This window comes from Limulus polyphemus, unplaced genomic scaffold (genome assembly GCF_000517525.1).
Source record: "Limulus polyphemus unplaced genomic scaffold, Limulus_polyphemus-2.1.2 Scaffold1752, whole genome shotgun sequence".
Lineage (NCBI taxonomy): Eukaryota > Metazoa > Arthropoda > Merostomata > Xiphosura > Limulidae > Limulus > Limulus polyphemus.
The window spans coordinates 208792-222018 of record NW_013667362.1 but is presented as its reverse complement, the minus strand read 5'-3'; the positions used below and the strand labels follow the sequence as shown (position 1 = coordinate 222018).

At 36.9% G+C, this 13227-nt stretch overlaps 1 protein-coding gene across 1 annotated transcript in view; it reads left to right on the top strand.

Moving 5' to 3' along the window:
* LOC106464826 (protein jagged-1-like) overlaps window positions 1-13227 on the top strand; it is an 80089-nt gene that overhangs the window by 11184 nt on the left and 55678 nt on the right. Inside the window, exons 2-3 of the mRNA XM_022392626.1 lie at window positions 1833-2087; window positions 8959-9019. Of these exons, the coding sequence (XP_022248334.1) occupies window positions 1859-2087; window positions 8959-9019 (290 nt within the window). The 5' untranslated portion in view covers window positions 1833-1858. The remainder of the gene's footprint in view (window positions 1-1832; window positions 2088-8958; window positions 9020-13227) is intronic.

Genomic DNA, 13227 nt, shown 5'->3' with positions numbered 1-13227 from the left:
AACAAGTTTCTCAGTGTCTACCGTTTTAAGCTTTATTACTGCAACAAGTTTCTCAGTGTCTACCGTTTTAAGCTTTATTACTGCAACAAGTTTCTCAGTGTCTACCGTTTTAAGCTTTATTACTGCAACAAGTTTCTCGGTGTCTACCGTTTTAAGCTTTATTACTGCAACACGTTTCTCAGGTCTTCCATTTTGAGCTTTATTATTGCAACAAGTTTCTCAGTGTCTACCGTTTTAAGCTTTATTACTGCAACAAGTTTCTCAGTGTCTACCGTTTTAAGTTTTATTACTACAACAAGTTTCTCAGGTCTTCCATTTTGAGCTTTATTATTGCAACAAGTTTCTCAGTGTCTACCGTTTTAAGCTTTATTACTGCAACAAGTTTCTCAGTGTCTACCGTTTTAAGTTTTATTACTACAACAAGTTTCTCAGTGTCTACCGTTTTAAGTTTTATTACTACAACAAGTTTCTCAGTGTCTACCGTTTTAAGTTTTATTACTACAACAAGTTTCTCAGTGTCTACCGTTTTAAGTTTTATTACTGCACACGTGTCAATATATTAGTTTGTATGAACGATAACAGCTGCGAGTGTATGTGTTTAACACGTTGAAGTTTCTAAGTTAACAAAGACAGTTGCGCACGACTCATCGTATTCTCGCTGTCACACGACTTTGTTTTTACTTCAACAAGAAAATTGTGCCTTTTGTTTCAGTAAGCCTAAGTTATTTCATAGTAGATCTACTTACTCTAAAATAGCTTTACGAAATTAATTGATTAAATTATCTATTGTGTTTTGAGTCCATTTTACTTCACCATATAGTAACCTAAATTAATTTAGGTATGTGAATAATATCATGACATTTCGTTGAATTCATTATTCTGGTGAAAATGAAAATATATCTTTAACGCATATATATATATACAATCATTCAGTAACTTATCCTACTCATTTGTAGTTATAAGCCAAATGAAAATGTTATTCAAAGCATCTGGGTAGGTTTTCTGGTGATAGGATAAAGTTAATATAGTTAAAATTCACTATTTTTTAGAGTTTTTGTTTCTTTGGTTTTTAGCTCCAAATGTAACACAGAATTTTAAATTTTTACGTTGTTTGAAAATAAACTCAATACGTATGTAACTCTAATTAACTTTACGTTGTTTGAAAATAAACTCAATACGTATGTAACTCTAATTAACTTATACTTATCTTCGAATTTCCTTAAAAGTGCAGCTCACATTGTGTTATCACTGGCAGATATGACAAAGAGTTAACAGTCCTAATTTTAACATCCTTTTCTTGTATTAAAAGTGATTCTAAAATATAAGCTAATTTTTCCCATTAAAATTTTTAATAGTATAGGTTATCACTGCTTTAATTTCTGTGTGTTTATATATAAATATATATGTGTGTGTATGAAGTTGAATTTCGCGCAAAGCTTCACGAGGGCTGTCTGCGCTAGCCGTCCTTAATTTAGCAGTGGGAATTTAGAGGGAAGGCAGCTAGTCATCACTACCCACCGCCAACTTTCAGCCTACTCTTTTTTACCAACGAATAGTGGGATTGACCGTCACATTATAACGCCACCACGGCTGAAAGAGCGAGCATGTTTGGTGGGACGGGGATTCGAACCCGCGACCCTAAGATTGCGAGTCCAGCCCCTAACCACCTGGCCATGTGTATATATATATATGTGTGTGTGTGTGAGTTTCTCCAAATAAACTCATATGTTTTGTAAATCATATATATTTGAAATGAGAAGTAGAATAATGCTTTTTAAGTTCCTATTTTTTATGTAAATGTTTACGGTCAGATTTTTTTCCCCATAATATAGATGTTGACGAGGTGATCGAACGGCATATGTATTCGGGTATTATTACACCCAGTGCAGAATGGCATCAACTGTCTCATCCGGGTATCACAGCCACTATCAGCTATAGAATACGTGTGACGTGCGATCCACACTATTACAATTACACATGCACCAAATTCTGTCGACCTAGACACGATCGTTTTGGACATCACACCTGTAGTGAGCAGGGAGATAAAATCTGTATGTTAGGATGGAAAGGACCTAACTGTGAAACGGGTAAGTTACTTAATACACTCAGTAAATATGATTGTTTGTTTTGAATTTCGCGCAAAGCTACACGAGGGCTATCTGCGCTAGCCGTCCCTAATTTAACAGTGTAAGGCTAGAGGGAAGGCAGCTAGTCATCACCACTCACCACCAAATCTTGAGCTACTCTTTTACCAACGAATTGATCGTCACATTATAACGCCCCCACGGCTGAAAGGGCGAGCATGTTTGGTGTGACGGGGTTTCGAACCCGTGACCCTTAGATACACCAAATACTTGTTATTTTTGACAAAGAATCATTGCTAGCAATATAAGAATAAACCTTTTGATAAAGACATACTGGGTAACTTATTTGAAGGTGGTTCAACTGCGGATGCTGAGGAGGTTTTTTGCTTCATTTCACTGAGGGGTTTTGAAAGTCAAAACTCCTTATTTCACCAGGCATGTCCTTGCTGTTGTTGACGGTGGTCTCATTATAGTATATCTCTAAGGGCTGCCAGTACTCCTTTAGAGGTTGGAGTTTAATTCTGTGGTAGTAGATGCTGGTTGAGTGTTTGGCTGACCCACGAGGCGACTTCAAGACCAGGAAGATCTTCTTGGCCTTTGGATGCAACGGTTGCACCAGAGGCTGGTGCACATTTGATGTCTTCTTCTTGTTATTGTCAAACTGCTTTTGACAGTAAACTTAATGAGATGTTTCCATTGCAAGGTGTTTTCTTCAATTTCTGTTTTGCTGTAGGAAATACTAACTTAGGCTGTTGTTGCTGAACCACTTGCGAGCTTGACTTGAACAGTGTAGAAGTGTGTGAGTTGGTGATGGATTTTCCACACGGCGGTTGCTAAGTCTGGCAGGAACTTGGACTCTGTGGATGAGTCCACATCTGACAGGAGCTGCTTGGTTTTGGGAAACTTGAAAGTCAACCCAGCAACCAACTGAGCAATATTCCGTGCGTCAGAAGCTTTGACTGACAACATGTATCTTCATCCATAGGTTCTACCAGGTGGAAGGACAAGTCAGCTCCAAGCAACTTCAGCTTCTTGCCAAACAAAAAATTCTGGGCATACTGATTTGCATCATCAAAACTTTTGTTATTCCATGTTTATTCAAGAATGGAAAAAAATACCAGTGTCTAGTTGAAGACAAGATAACCAAATTGGTCAAGGATCTGATCTTAGAAATATAAAGTATGAATTGAAAATGGAAGGTTAGATGGATTCTAATTGGTAAAAAAAAGTTATCTAGGTATGTAGGTTGAAAAAGGGTCATAACTGCCTGGTTACAACCATTAGTTCCTTTGAAAAATTACCTTTAGAGACAGAGTTATCAATGTATTACCTTGGTCAAGCGACATTTCTTTGGGGTTCACATGTGCTCATGCTCTAATCACTCATAGGACATGTATTCAGCACTTTATTGCCATTCCTGTAACAATACTCAACATGCTTACCCTTTGACCCAGATCCGTTCTTTCCACTACCATCTGCTTGTTATGTAAACAATACCCTTCAAGTAGAAAATGAATGGGATCGAGACTGCAAAACTGGGTCCTACACAAGAGTATAATTGGGTTAAGCATTGCTATCCCTTACTTTTGACTATTAGAATACACTAACATTCACACTATTTTTCCTCAGGGACCTTCCCCTAGTTACTAGTTTGGTGCGGTTTACAAATATTCACCACACGAGTGTTACTTTCCATCTCGCTTTAGTTCACTTACAGCTTGCATTTTCGGACATCATATACTGCACCTTGTTCTGAAACAATGTTAAGAAGATATTTATAAAACTGTGTGTTTTTAAAGTATTTTGATCTGCATGATTGAAAATATTCCATCACAATCAAATAAAATGCTATATTCACCAAGTATATACTTGTCGTGATATCCAAGCCACTCACTGTGAATTTTGTATACTACTGATAATTTCATCTACTCTTAAACATTTTTATTCAATCAAATTACAACATATTGTACTACTCTTATCAAAAAACATCAGGTAAAACTATTTTCCACTCCTAATACCTTTTCATGAAATTCACTTCCTGTCGAATGGCTCAGTATTGAAAATAAAACATTCCCTCAAAAGTGCTAATGAAAATAACAGGTACACTATATCTTCAAATAATACTTTATAGGTCAGTAAGCGCAGTTAACTTCATATCACAAGGTCTTAACATCTAGATTAAATCCTTTATTTTAATTCATAATGTGATTTAATTTTGATCATTATGTGATTGGTGCATTTGTGTTAAACAACTCGCATAAATGACTTTATTTAATGTTCCTACATGCATGTGGGACCACACCCGAGTATTTATTTTGACACGTATATTGCCACATAAATGTATTGTATCTACATTCCACATCGACACAAACTCTGATAGCTTAGAAAAGACTGACTGCCTTAGGACCCCACTCATATCACTTCATAACTATCTTGGGATACTTTCCTGAGCTAGTGCTTGGTTGCTGTCCTATTGGTTGCCACCTACAAACCACCATACTCACACGTTTTGCTTTTCAGGCATTACAAAATTAATTATCACTGACATAATTCAGCCAAATTAATATTTTCCTAACTAAAATTCGCGCAAGGTGTGCTGGAAAAAGATCTAACAAAGATTATGTATTATTCTACATTAAGCCCTAGCCACCCAGTTAGGTCAAGTGAGTGATTCTCGTGAAACTCCTCTGGTGTTTCGTCTCGTGCAAACCATTCTGCAATTCTTTGGTTGCTCTAACTCACAACTTAATGGATTAACTCGTCAGAGCACAAGATGATTTCCTGTCAAGTCAGAGCCTAGAGACTTCTGAGCTGCTGGTACGTATCAAAGCCACACCCACTCTCCATGTCTTTCTCTTGATGTCTTTCTGTAGCACCTTTCCTGTTATATGGTGGCTTTAATCAAGCTGATGGCGTCCAAATACGTGTGCGTCAACCAACATGGACTTTAAGCACGCTACATGTTCTTGTGAACATTGTGAGATGACTGTACATTACATTTACAGGAAGCCAAATTTCTTAGCTGAATATGAGCATATTTGGTGAACAACTGTTCAGTTGTGTGGTACACCATCATCATATTTGGTAAGTGTTCATCCAACTCAGTTCTACAAAGGTTAAGAAACCTTGCAAGTTTATGTTTGATAATTTATTTCATTTGTTCCACCAAACCACCAGACTGGGGCTGATAAGGTAAAATGCACAACTTCACCTCACCCAACACTTTATACAACCAAGCAAACAGTTGGCTATAAAGGTTAACTCCCTGATTCACATGGATTTTATTAAGGTGTTCTGAACTAGACTATTCTGTGATCCATCAATACATCAGCCATGGACTATGTGGATGTTTCGACCAATCGATAATTCTTGACCAATTTCATGAAGTAATTGATGACCATGAGTATATACGGGTGACCTTGTTTCATATCTATGAGTGATCCACCAATATCTGGGGCTATTCTTTGCAGATGATAACCAACAATTGTTTGCTGGAGTTTACCTTATTTAGGTCAGCTTTTTTTATGTGTGGCACACAGCATATAATGTCCATACCAGTTCTGAATATTTGGATTCAACTGTGGAAAGAAAAACTGCTGTCAAACGTTAACACAAGTGTGTGTGTGTGTGTGTGTGTGTGACACCTTGGTGCTCTCCAGACTTTGGGTTGTGCAAAGTCTGGGGAATCCTAGACCTCAAAATTCTGGAGACCACTAGCTGTAACACAGGCTAAGGCCCACTACTTAGTGGCTTATAACAATGGAAAGGCACATCTTCATGCACCAATAACTGCTCGTACAATACTATAGGGTATATATATCTGTACTACATTCCTCATTCTAGTTTGGTTACACTTTACCTTGCAACATGGCAATGAGAATCCATACTAGATCTGGATTCTTCAGTTTCTCTTCCCGGATCAAACTAAGTGTTAATCATGACATCTATTCGCTAGTGGAAACTCCTATTATATGGTTTATCATTTCTCTGGCAGAAATAGTCTCAACTTCAAGATTAGGACTTTCAATGAACAAACAGGGTGTCCCAATTTGGCAAGACAATCCATCTGTGTTTCCGGGTTGTAGACGTGCACAATAATGTATGATTAAATAATACTACTCCAATGCTGTTGTCCAGTGTGCTATCATCCCTTCGGGGTTTTTAACGTTTATCAACCACTTCAGCAACGAATGTCTACTCAGTGAACTTCCTACTGTACATGAACAAGCAGTTCTTTATTCATCATACAGTATCTACATTCAGAAGCTGTGACTACCATACGCAATTATATGTTCTACTCCATTCTGCAAGTGCGATAACACTGCTTCGATTCTACCATCACTGGCATCAGTGTCTAGCAGAAATTCACAATCCCATCATGGACATACCAACATTGAGGCTTCCTAACATTCCTCAGTCCATCAGAAGTACGTCTCTCCCTTGCTAAGAGCTGATAATGATAAAGTGACCTTGGAGAAGTTTGCCACAAACCATTGGTAACAGGATTTGAAGCTAATAGAACTGTAGACTTCTTGCTTGATCACAGGCTGGAGACAGTCTCCCACCACTGCAGGATCGGTTTACCTAAAATACGACCAAGAAATTCCACTTTCATGTACATGTACACACATTTTCCTTGTGTCAGTTTCAAGCCTGTCTTTTTTTTATCCAATGGAATGCCATTTTCAGGTCCTAAACATCAGATTGGAATGTGTAACCAAATGCTCAATACCCGTGGTGGGCAGAGCACAGATGGCCCTTGTGTAGCTTTGTGCATATTTAAAAACAAAACAAACAAAACCATTACCCTCTTAAAAGTGGTGGACGTATTACGCAGGCCAAATGACACGCTACAAAACTCGTACAAACCATATCTCGTGCTGAAAGTAGTTTTGCCTTGATCTCGTCATCCAGTTGGGATTTTCAGTATCTGGATGCCAGGTCTAATGTATTGAACTAATGGGCCATTTCCAGCTTGTCCAGACTATCAGTTGTTTATGGTAATGGAAAGGAATCAATGCAAAGTACTGTGTTCGCCCAGTGTGTTCCTTAGTTTATATGAAACGTCGCATATATACAGAGTATCTAGAGTTACTATGTGACTGGCCATTATTATTCCTTGCACAACGTAGTTTATTGTGGCAATATTTTCTGGAGAATAACAAATATTATCCATTCAAGAATAACAAAGGAACGAAGGAAGCTAGAACAAAATCATCTTAACGGCTTTCTCGACTACGTGTTATATGAAAACTGCATATACACAGAAAAAAGAATAAATTCAAAATAAATACTATAACATTACAAGAAGATAGAAATGCATAGTATACCACATCTATAACAGGATACATGATCTTATTGAGACAAAGCTACTGCAGTGGAATACATAACAAATGAAAACGTAATAAATAGATACAAATTAAACTGAGTAAAATGAAATGAAATTGACATTTAAAAATTTAAACAAATTTCAACTGGCGTTAAAAAAATTGATTTCAAGTTATCCTGAAGACAATTTTTGAAGAGAGTAGAAAGTTAGATCCCATTAAACACTCATTTTAAATATGGTGACCCTTCAAAAGCTCCACCTGTAATCGGCTCATTGGACTTGCTCTTAGTACCCTTGCAGGCGAGCTATTTCGTGTTTTTCTCTGAACGTATGGCATGAGGCTGGCCTTATGAAATTTGTTTCAAACCGTTTGTACACGGTGTCTAATTCAGCTGCAAAGTTCTTATACATTCTTGGAACAGATATTCCAAGGTTGTAGCTAGAATGAAGAAACAAATAGCTTCGTTAAGCAACTGTATCATTCTTTTGGAAGTTGTTCCTCATTCTCCAAACGACAGTTTGAGAAACTAGTAACCAGTCTGCAACAGTCTGCTGTCATTGACTGGCTTCCATTGGTGGAATGGCTTTCCGTATGAGTGTAACATTTATTTGTCGTCTTGGAGACCTAAACATAATTCACGAACAATCTAGATTGCTTTAAACTATGTGATCCAATCTAAAGTAAAGGTGAAACATTATTGTGTGAGACTACTTTATACAGGTTGACCATTTATTTGTAAATTAGATCACATGACTAATCACTAGATACCTGCATATATAGTCAGTGGGGTAATTTACACTATTTTATAACAACGCTTTTGTTTTACCGTAGATAAAATATTAGAAATTCCGACTAGTCTTTAATTTTTTGGTGTAGTGTATTTCACTGTATGATGTGAGTTGATATGTTTCATAAATGTAAGTTTATTTTAGATTTATTAGTTCATGTTGTTTCCAACTCAGTTTCACATTCAACGGGAAATCCTAATTCTTATGGTAGGGTATTTTGATGAACTCCTTTACAGATTAGTTAAAGCTCATTATTTTGTTCCTAATAAAGCAGAATGACACCTTAGATGCATATGAACTAAAAGGCCAGGTCAGATACCTCTACGGTTCAAATATAGCTTTCTACAATTTTGAAGGAAGTAAAGCTGTTGGTAATAAACAACAGGCGCCACTAGGATTGTGTTCAGCTTTGAATCGAATAACACAAGAGACTGTCACTCTTATAACTCATGCAAAACTTGAGTATGGAGCGTGACCATTTGTATCCAGGAACGAACGTTGGACCTTTCGATTTACATCGCTAAACGCTAACTACTTGGCCACAAATAGCCCAACTAATTATGATTGATCTTGTAAAGTGCCTTTTCTGTTTCCTTAAAAAGACTGAAGTATCAAAGTTATACACATTTATTTTGGCTCAATTGACTTATTTCATTAGCTGCACTCTACTCAATCTTCATCTTGCCTCAAAATTCTAAATTTTGCTTTTGTATGTTTGGAAATAATATGTACTTACTATCACATTCTATGTTACAGCCGTGTGTAAAGAAGGTTGCCATCCTCAACACGGATATTGCGATAAACCTGGTGAATGCAGGTAAGTCGTTCTCTATTGATAACAACATAAGGTTGGTTTGTTTGAAGGTAATCACAAAGCTACACAAAGGGCTATCTGTGCTCTGCCTACCACGGGTATCAAAACCCGGTTTCTGGCGCAGACATACCGCTGTGTCACTGGGGGGCAACAACATAAGGAAAAAATTATCGCTGAATAAAAAAGCTATGTAAAGCTGGCTACTGAACTTGAAAAAAAGGAACCAAACAAGATAAGATGGAAGTGGACAGATCACTTGATCGGCTAATGATCAAATAGGAAACTAAGCTGTCTCGACTTTACATGGAGAATCAAATCCTTGCGTTACTGGTTTCCCCACTTTGTCTGTCGAAAACTTGGTGTTTGAATAGAATCTCAGCTTCATTATGCCTTTCCTTTAGTTAACTTTAGAATACTATATTTATGACTATTTTACAATAGAGTAACATTTTACGACTGGAAATTCTGGTTCCATTTGTTTTGCCAGTGAGGAAGCCAGAAATGTAGGGATTTTATTCTCCATGTAAAGTCAAGACAGCTTAGTCTGCTATGTGATCACTAGCCAGATCAAGTGATACGTCCACTTCCATCACTATTTTGTTTGGTTCAGTAACCAATCCTACACAGCTTTTGTTATTTAGCGATAAAGTTCTGTCCTAATACTTGTTTGTTTACTTTTTATAAGATGACGTACGTGGGTTACTGGGTTATAGAGTGTATTCTAAAGCTTTATAAATTTTACATAGAATACTAATATAAGAGATAGTTTAAGACCGTGAAAACTGTTTTGCTCTATCCAATGATGATAAAATTATAGTTACCACTGGAACTAGGTAGGCGCTAGGCCTGTTAAAGAAAGATGATTATGAACGAAAATAAGAAACCTCGGTTTTGGCTATTCGCCGGTTTTCGATTTTGGGTCGCTCTGGATAGCTGAAAAGCGGCATATACACCGGAGATAGAGCGACTATGCCAGGTAGCTCTTTATATCTAGCTTCTGATGAACTGTTGGTGGCTTAAAGTCCTTATAAACATGATCATCATCAGAGAGGAACCACTCATTCTAAAAAATATTTAGGCACTTTTTAACAATATTTTTATTCCCAGTGGAGCATAGGGCCGCAACAACACCTCGCCAACGGAAGGTGTTGTTGCAGTTTTTCTTGTAGCAGGTTGTTTTTTACGGCTAGCCCCGCGCCCAACCCTCCTCCTTTCTCATCCTGGACTTGGGACCAGGCAAAGGCGGAGGTTGGCATGTTTGGTGTGACGAGGATTCGAACCCGCGACCCTCAGATTACGAGTCGAGTCTGCAGTATCATAATTATTAGCCGACCTGAAGTGATCTTATGGCATCTGCAATATGATTATAATTGGTCGACCTTGTAATATTGGGTAATTTTATAAAATCTGCAGTAGGATGATAATTGACCGACCTTGTTGTTAGGGGTAATTTTATCAAATCTACTTTATGTTATCTGGGTTAATGTTATAAAGTCTGTAGTATGATGATAATTGGCTGACCGTGTCGTCCGGGGATAAGTTATTATATCTGTATTATAATGACAATTAGCCGACATTATCATCTGGGGTAATTTTATCAAATCTATATTAAGATGATAATTGGCCGACCTTGTCATTTGGGGTAATTTTGTAAAGCTCACTATATGATGATAATTGGCCGACCTTGTCATCTTTAGGAATTAAACTCCAGGAGAGTTTTTTTTTTGTAGTTAAGCACAAAGCTACACAAAGGTCTATCAGTGCTCTGCTCACCACGGGTACCGAAACCCGGTTTCTAGTGTTGTAAGTCCGCAGACATACCGCTGTGCCACTGGGGGGCTCCAGGAGAGATCATTCAGTGGTGTTTCGTAAATCTGGAGAAACCTCTTGGGAATGTTGCGGTCAGTGTTGGGTGTATGGCCACATCGGGCCATCTGCTGTGTCCAACGAGGGGAATCGAACCCCGAATTTTAGCGTTGGGCATCCGTAGACGTACCGCCGTCTCACCGGGAGACGTTGCGTCAGAAAAGGAAAATTTATTTATCCAAAACTCAAGTCATACCCATAACAATAACTTTATTACTGAATCCAAAACTCACGTCATACCCATAACAATAACTTTATTATTGAATCTAAAACTCACGTCATACCCATAACAATAACTTTATTATTGAATCTAAAACTCACGTCATACCCATAACAATAACTTTATTACTGAATCCAAAACTCACGTCATACCCATAACAATAACTTTATTACTGAATCCAAAACTCACGTCATACCCATAACAATAACTTTATTACTGAATCCAAAACTCACGTCATACCCATAACAATAACTTTATTATTGAATCCAAAACTCACGTCATACCCATAACAATAACTTTATTATTGAATCCAAAACTCACGTCATACCCATAACAATAACTTTATTATTGAAAAAATAAACATTTCTTCTCGGTTGAATGTAATTCTCAATAAAAAATATACTTGTGTGTAGTTTTTAGTTATTTATACATACTGTTCCGTGACCAAATCCCTAATGATTAAATGAGAAAAGTGAGCTCGAAAACTCATCATTTAGCCTTTTCACAATTTCCTCTATCGTTTTCTTGGAATTTTTTGGAATTTGAAGAGACTTAATTTTGAGCCTCCAGAACCGTAAAACTTGTCTACGATTCTTTGTAAATTTCAAAATTTAATCAATTATTTTTTATTTTAAATACCTGAATGTTTCAGTGTTTTGCTTATAACAATGTCGAATCAAAGCAATGTATACAGTGCAATCATTGTCTTGCTTCTGCAGGCGTTTATTTTGTAATTTCTTTGTAAGGATAACAACATTTTATTGCGGAGAAACAACAATATTTTTAACAACATAACAAACAAAAGTAAATGAAATTAGGGTTGCAGTTAAAAAAAAAAGAAGTGTAGAAAACACATCTAATAAATAGAAACGCCACACTTGTCGAACGCTGTTCGTCCCCCGGTGGGACAGTGGTAAGCTTATATACTTACAACGCTAAAATTCGTGGATCGATTCCCCCGCGGTGGGAGTCTCACATAGCTCAATGTGGCTTTGCTCTTTCAACAAACAAACGAGCAGTGTTCTTTACTAAAGACAAACTTCGGTTCGTGTCTCCTCTCTTCATGTTTTATGTATGTTACAGAAAACTTTTTTTTTAATGCCAACTAAGCATATTCGTAAAGTTGGAGTATGTTACACCTGTTTAATGTTAGGACTAACCCACCCTCTGCTAAAAATACACCATTCTCCTCTAATTTTGTAACTCTCAGTGAGGAAAAAATAGTAGCTAAAAAGTTGTCTGACCTTTCTCATTCCAAGAGATCTCTTCATATATCTATCTGTTTGTACGGATTATCAATAGACATTATACATATATGCGGATAAGTCAAAAATGCATGGTAAAAGACTAAATGGCCTTTCAACTTTGAGACCAATAACACGTCATAAGCTTGTTCGCCTTTAAATACGATTATTATTGAAGAAAATCCTAGGTAGTACTGTTGAAGATGACTGAACTACATGTTATAGGTATGAGGTTAGCAACCCAAATAACAAGAGTCATCTTGTTTTCACGCAAGATACTGAAAGCTGCAGTGCATGTAACCCCTATTTCAATGATTGAACATCGAGAGGGTTAAAGAGCATCAGATTGCCGACCTCTGTAATAGGTTATGCTGTTTTATTTAAGCTAGTTAGTAATAACGACCCTTAAAAATATGAAGCATTCCAAGATAATAACTATAGCAAAAACTGTCCGAACACGTACGACTAGGAGTGATAACAAGGAATACATATATAGTTGTATATTTGAACTTTAAAAATAAATGTTCATTACAATTAAGATATTTAACAGTATACAACCATTTTACGATATGTCCCAGTTTGTATAGAGTATTTGATGGTGAGATGACCGTATTTGTTCTGCATAATTCACTGCACATTCGTTTTTAGAAAATGGAACGGATCATGAAATGAAGTGCCAGTATATGTCACCGGTATGTTTCTGACGAAAAGAATGAGTTGTTTCAGCACTTCAGGCTAACTTCTGAAAAAGGTCTATATATATATATATATATATCAAGAACGTAGCGTCTCAAACAGGCATGAGTTGTTTCAGCACTTCAGGCTAACTTCTGAAAAAGGTCTATATATATATATATATATATATCAAGAACGTAGCGTCT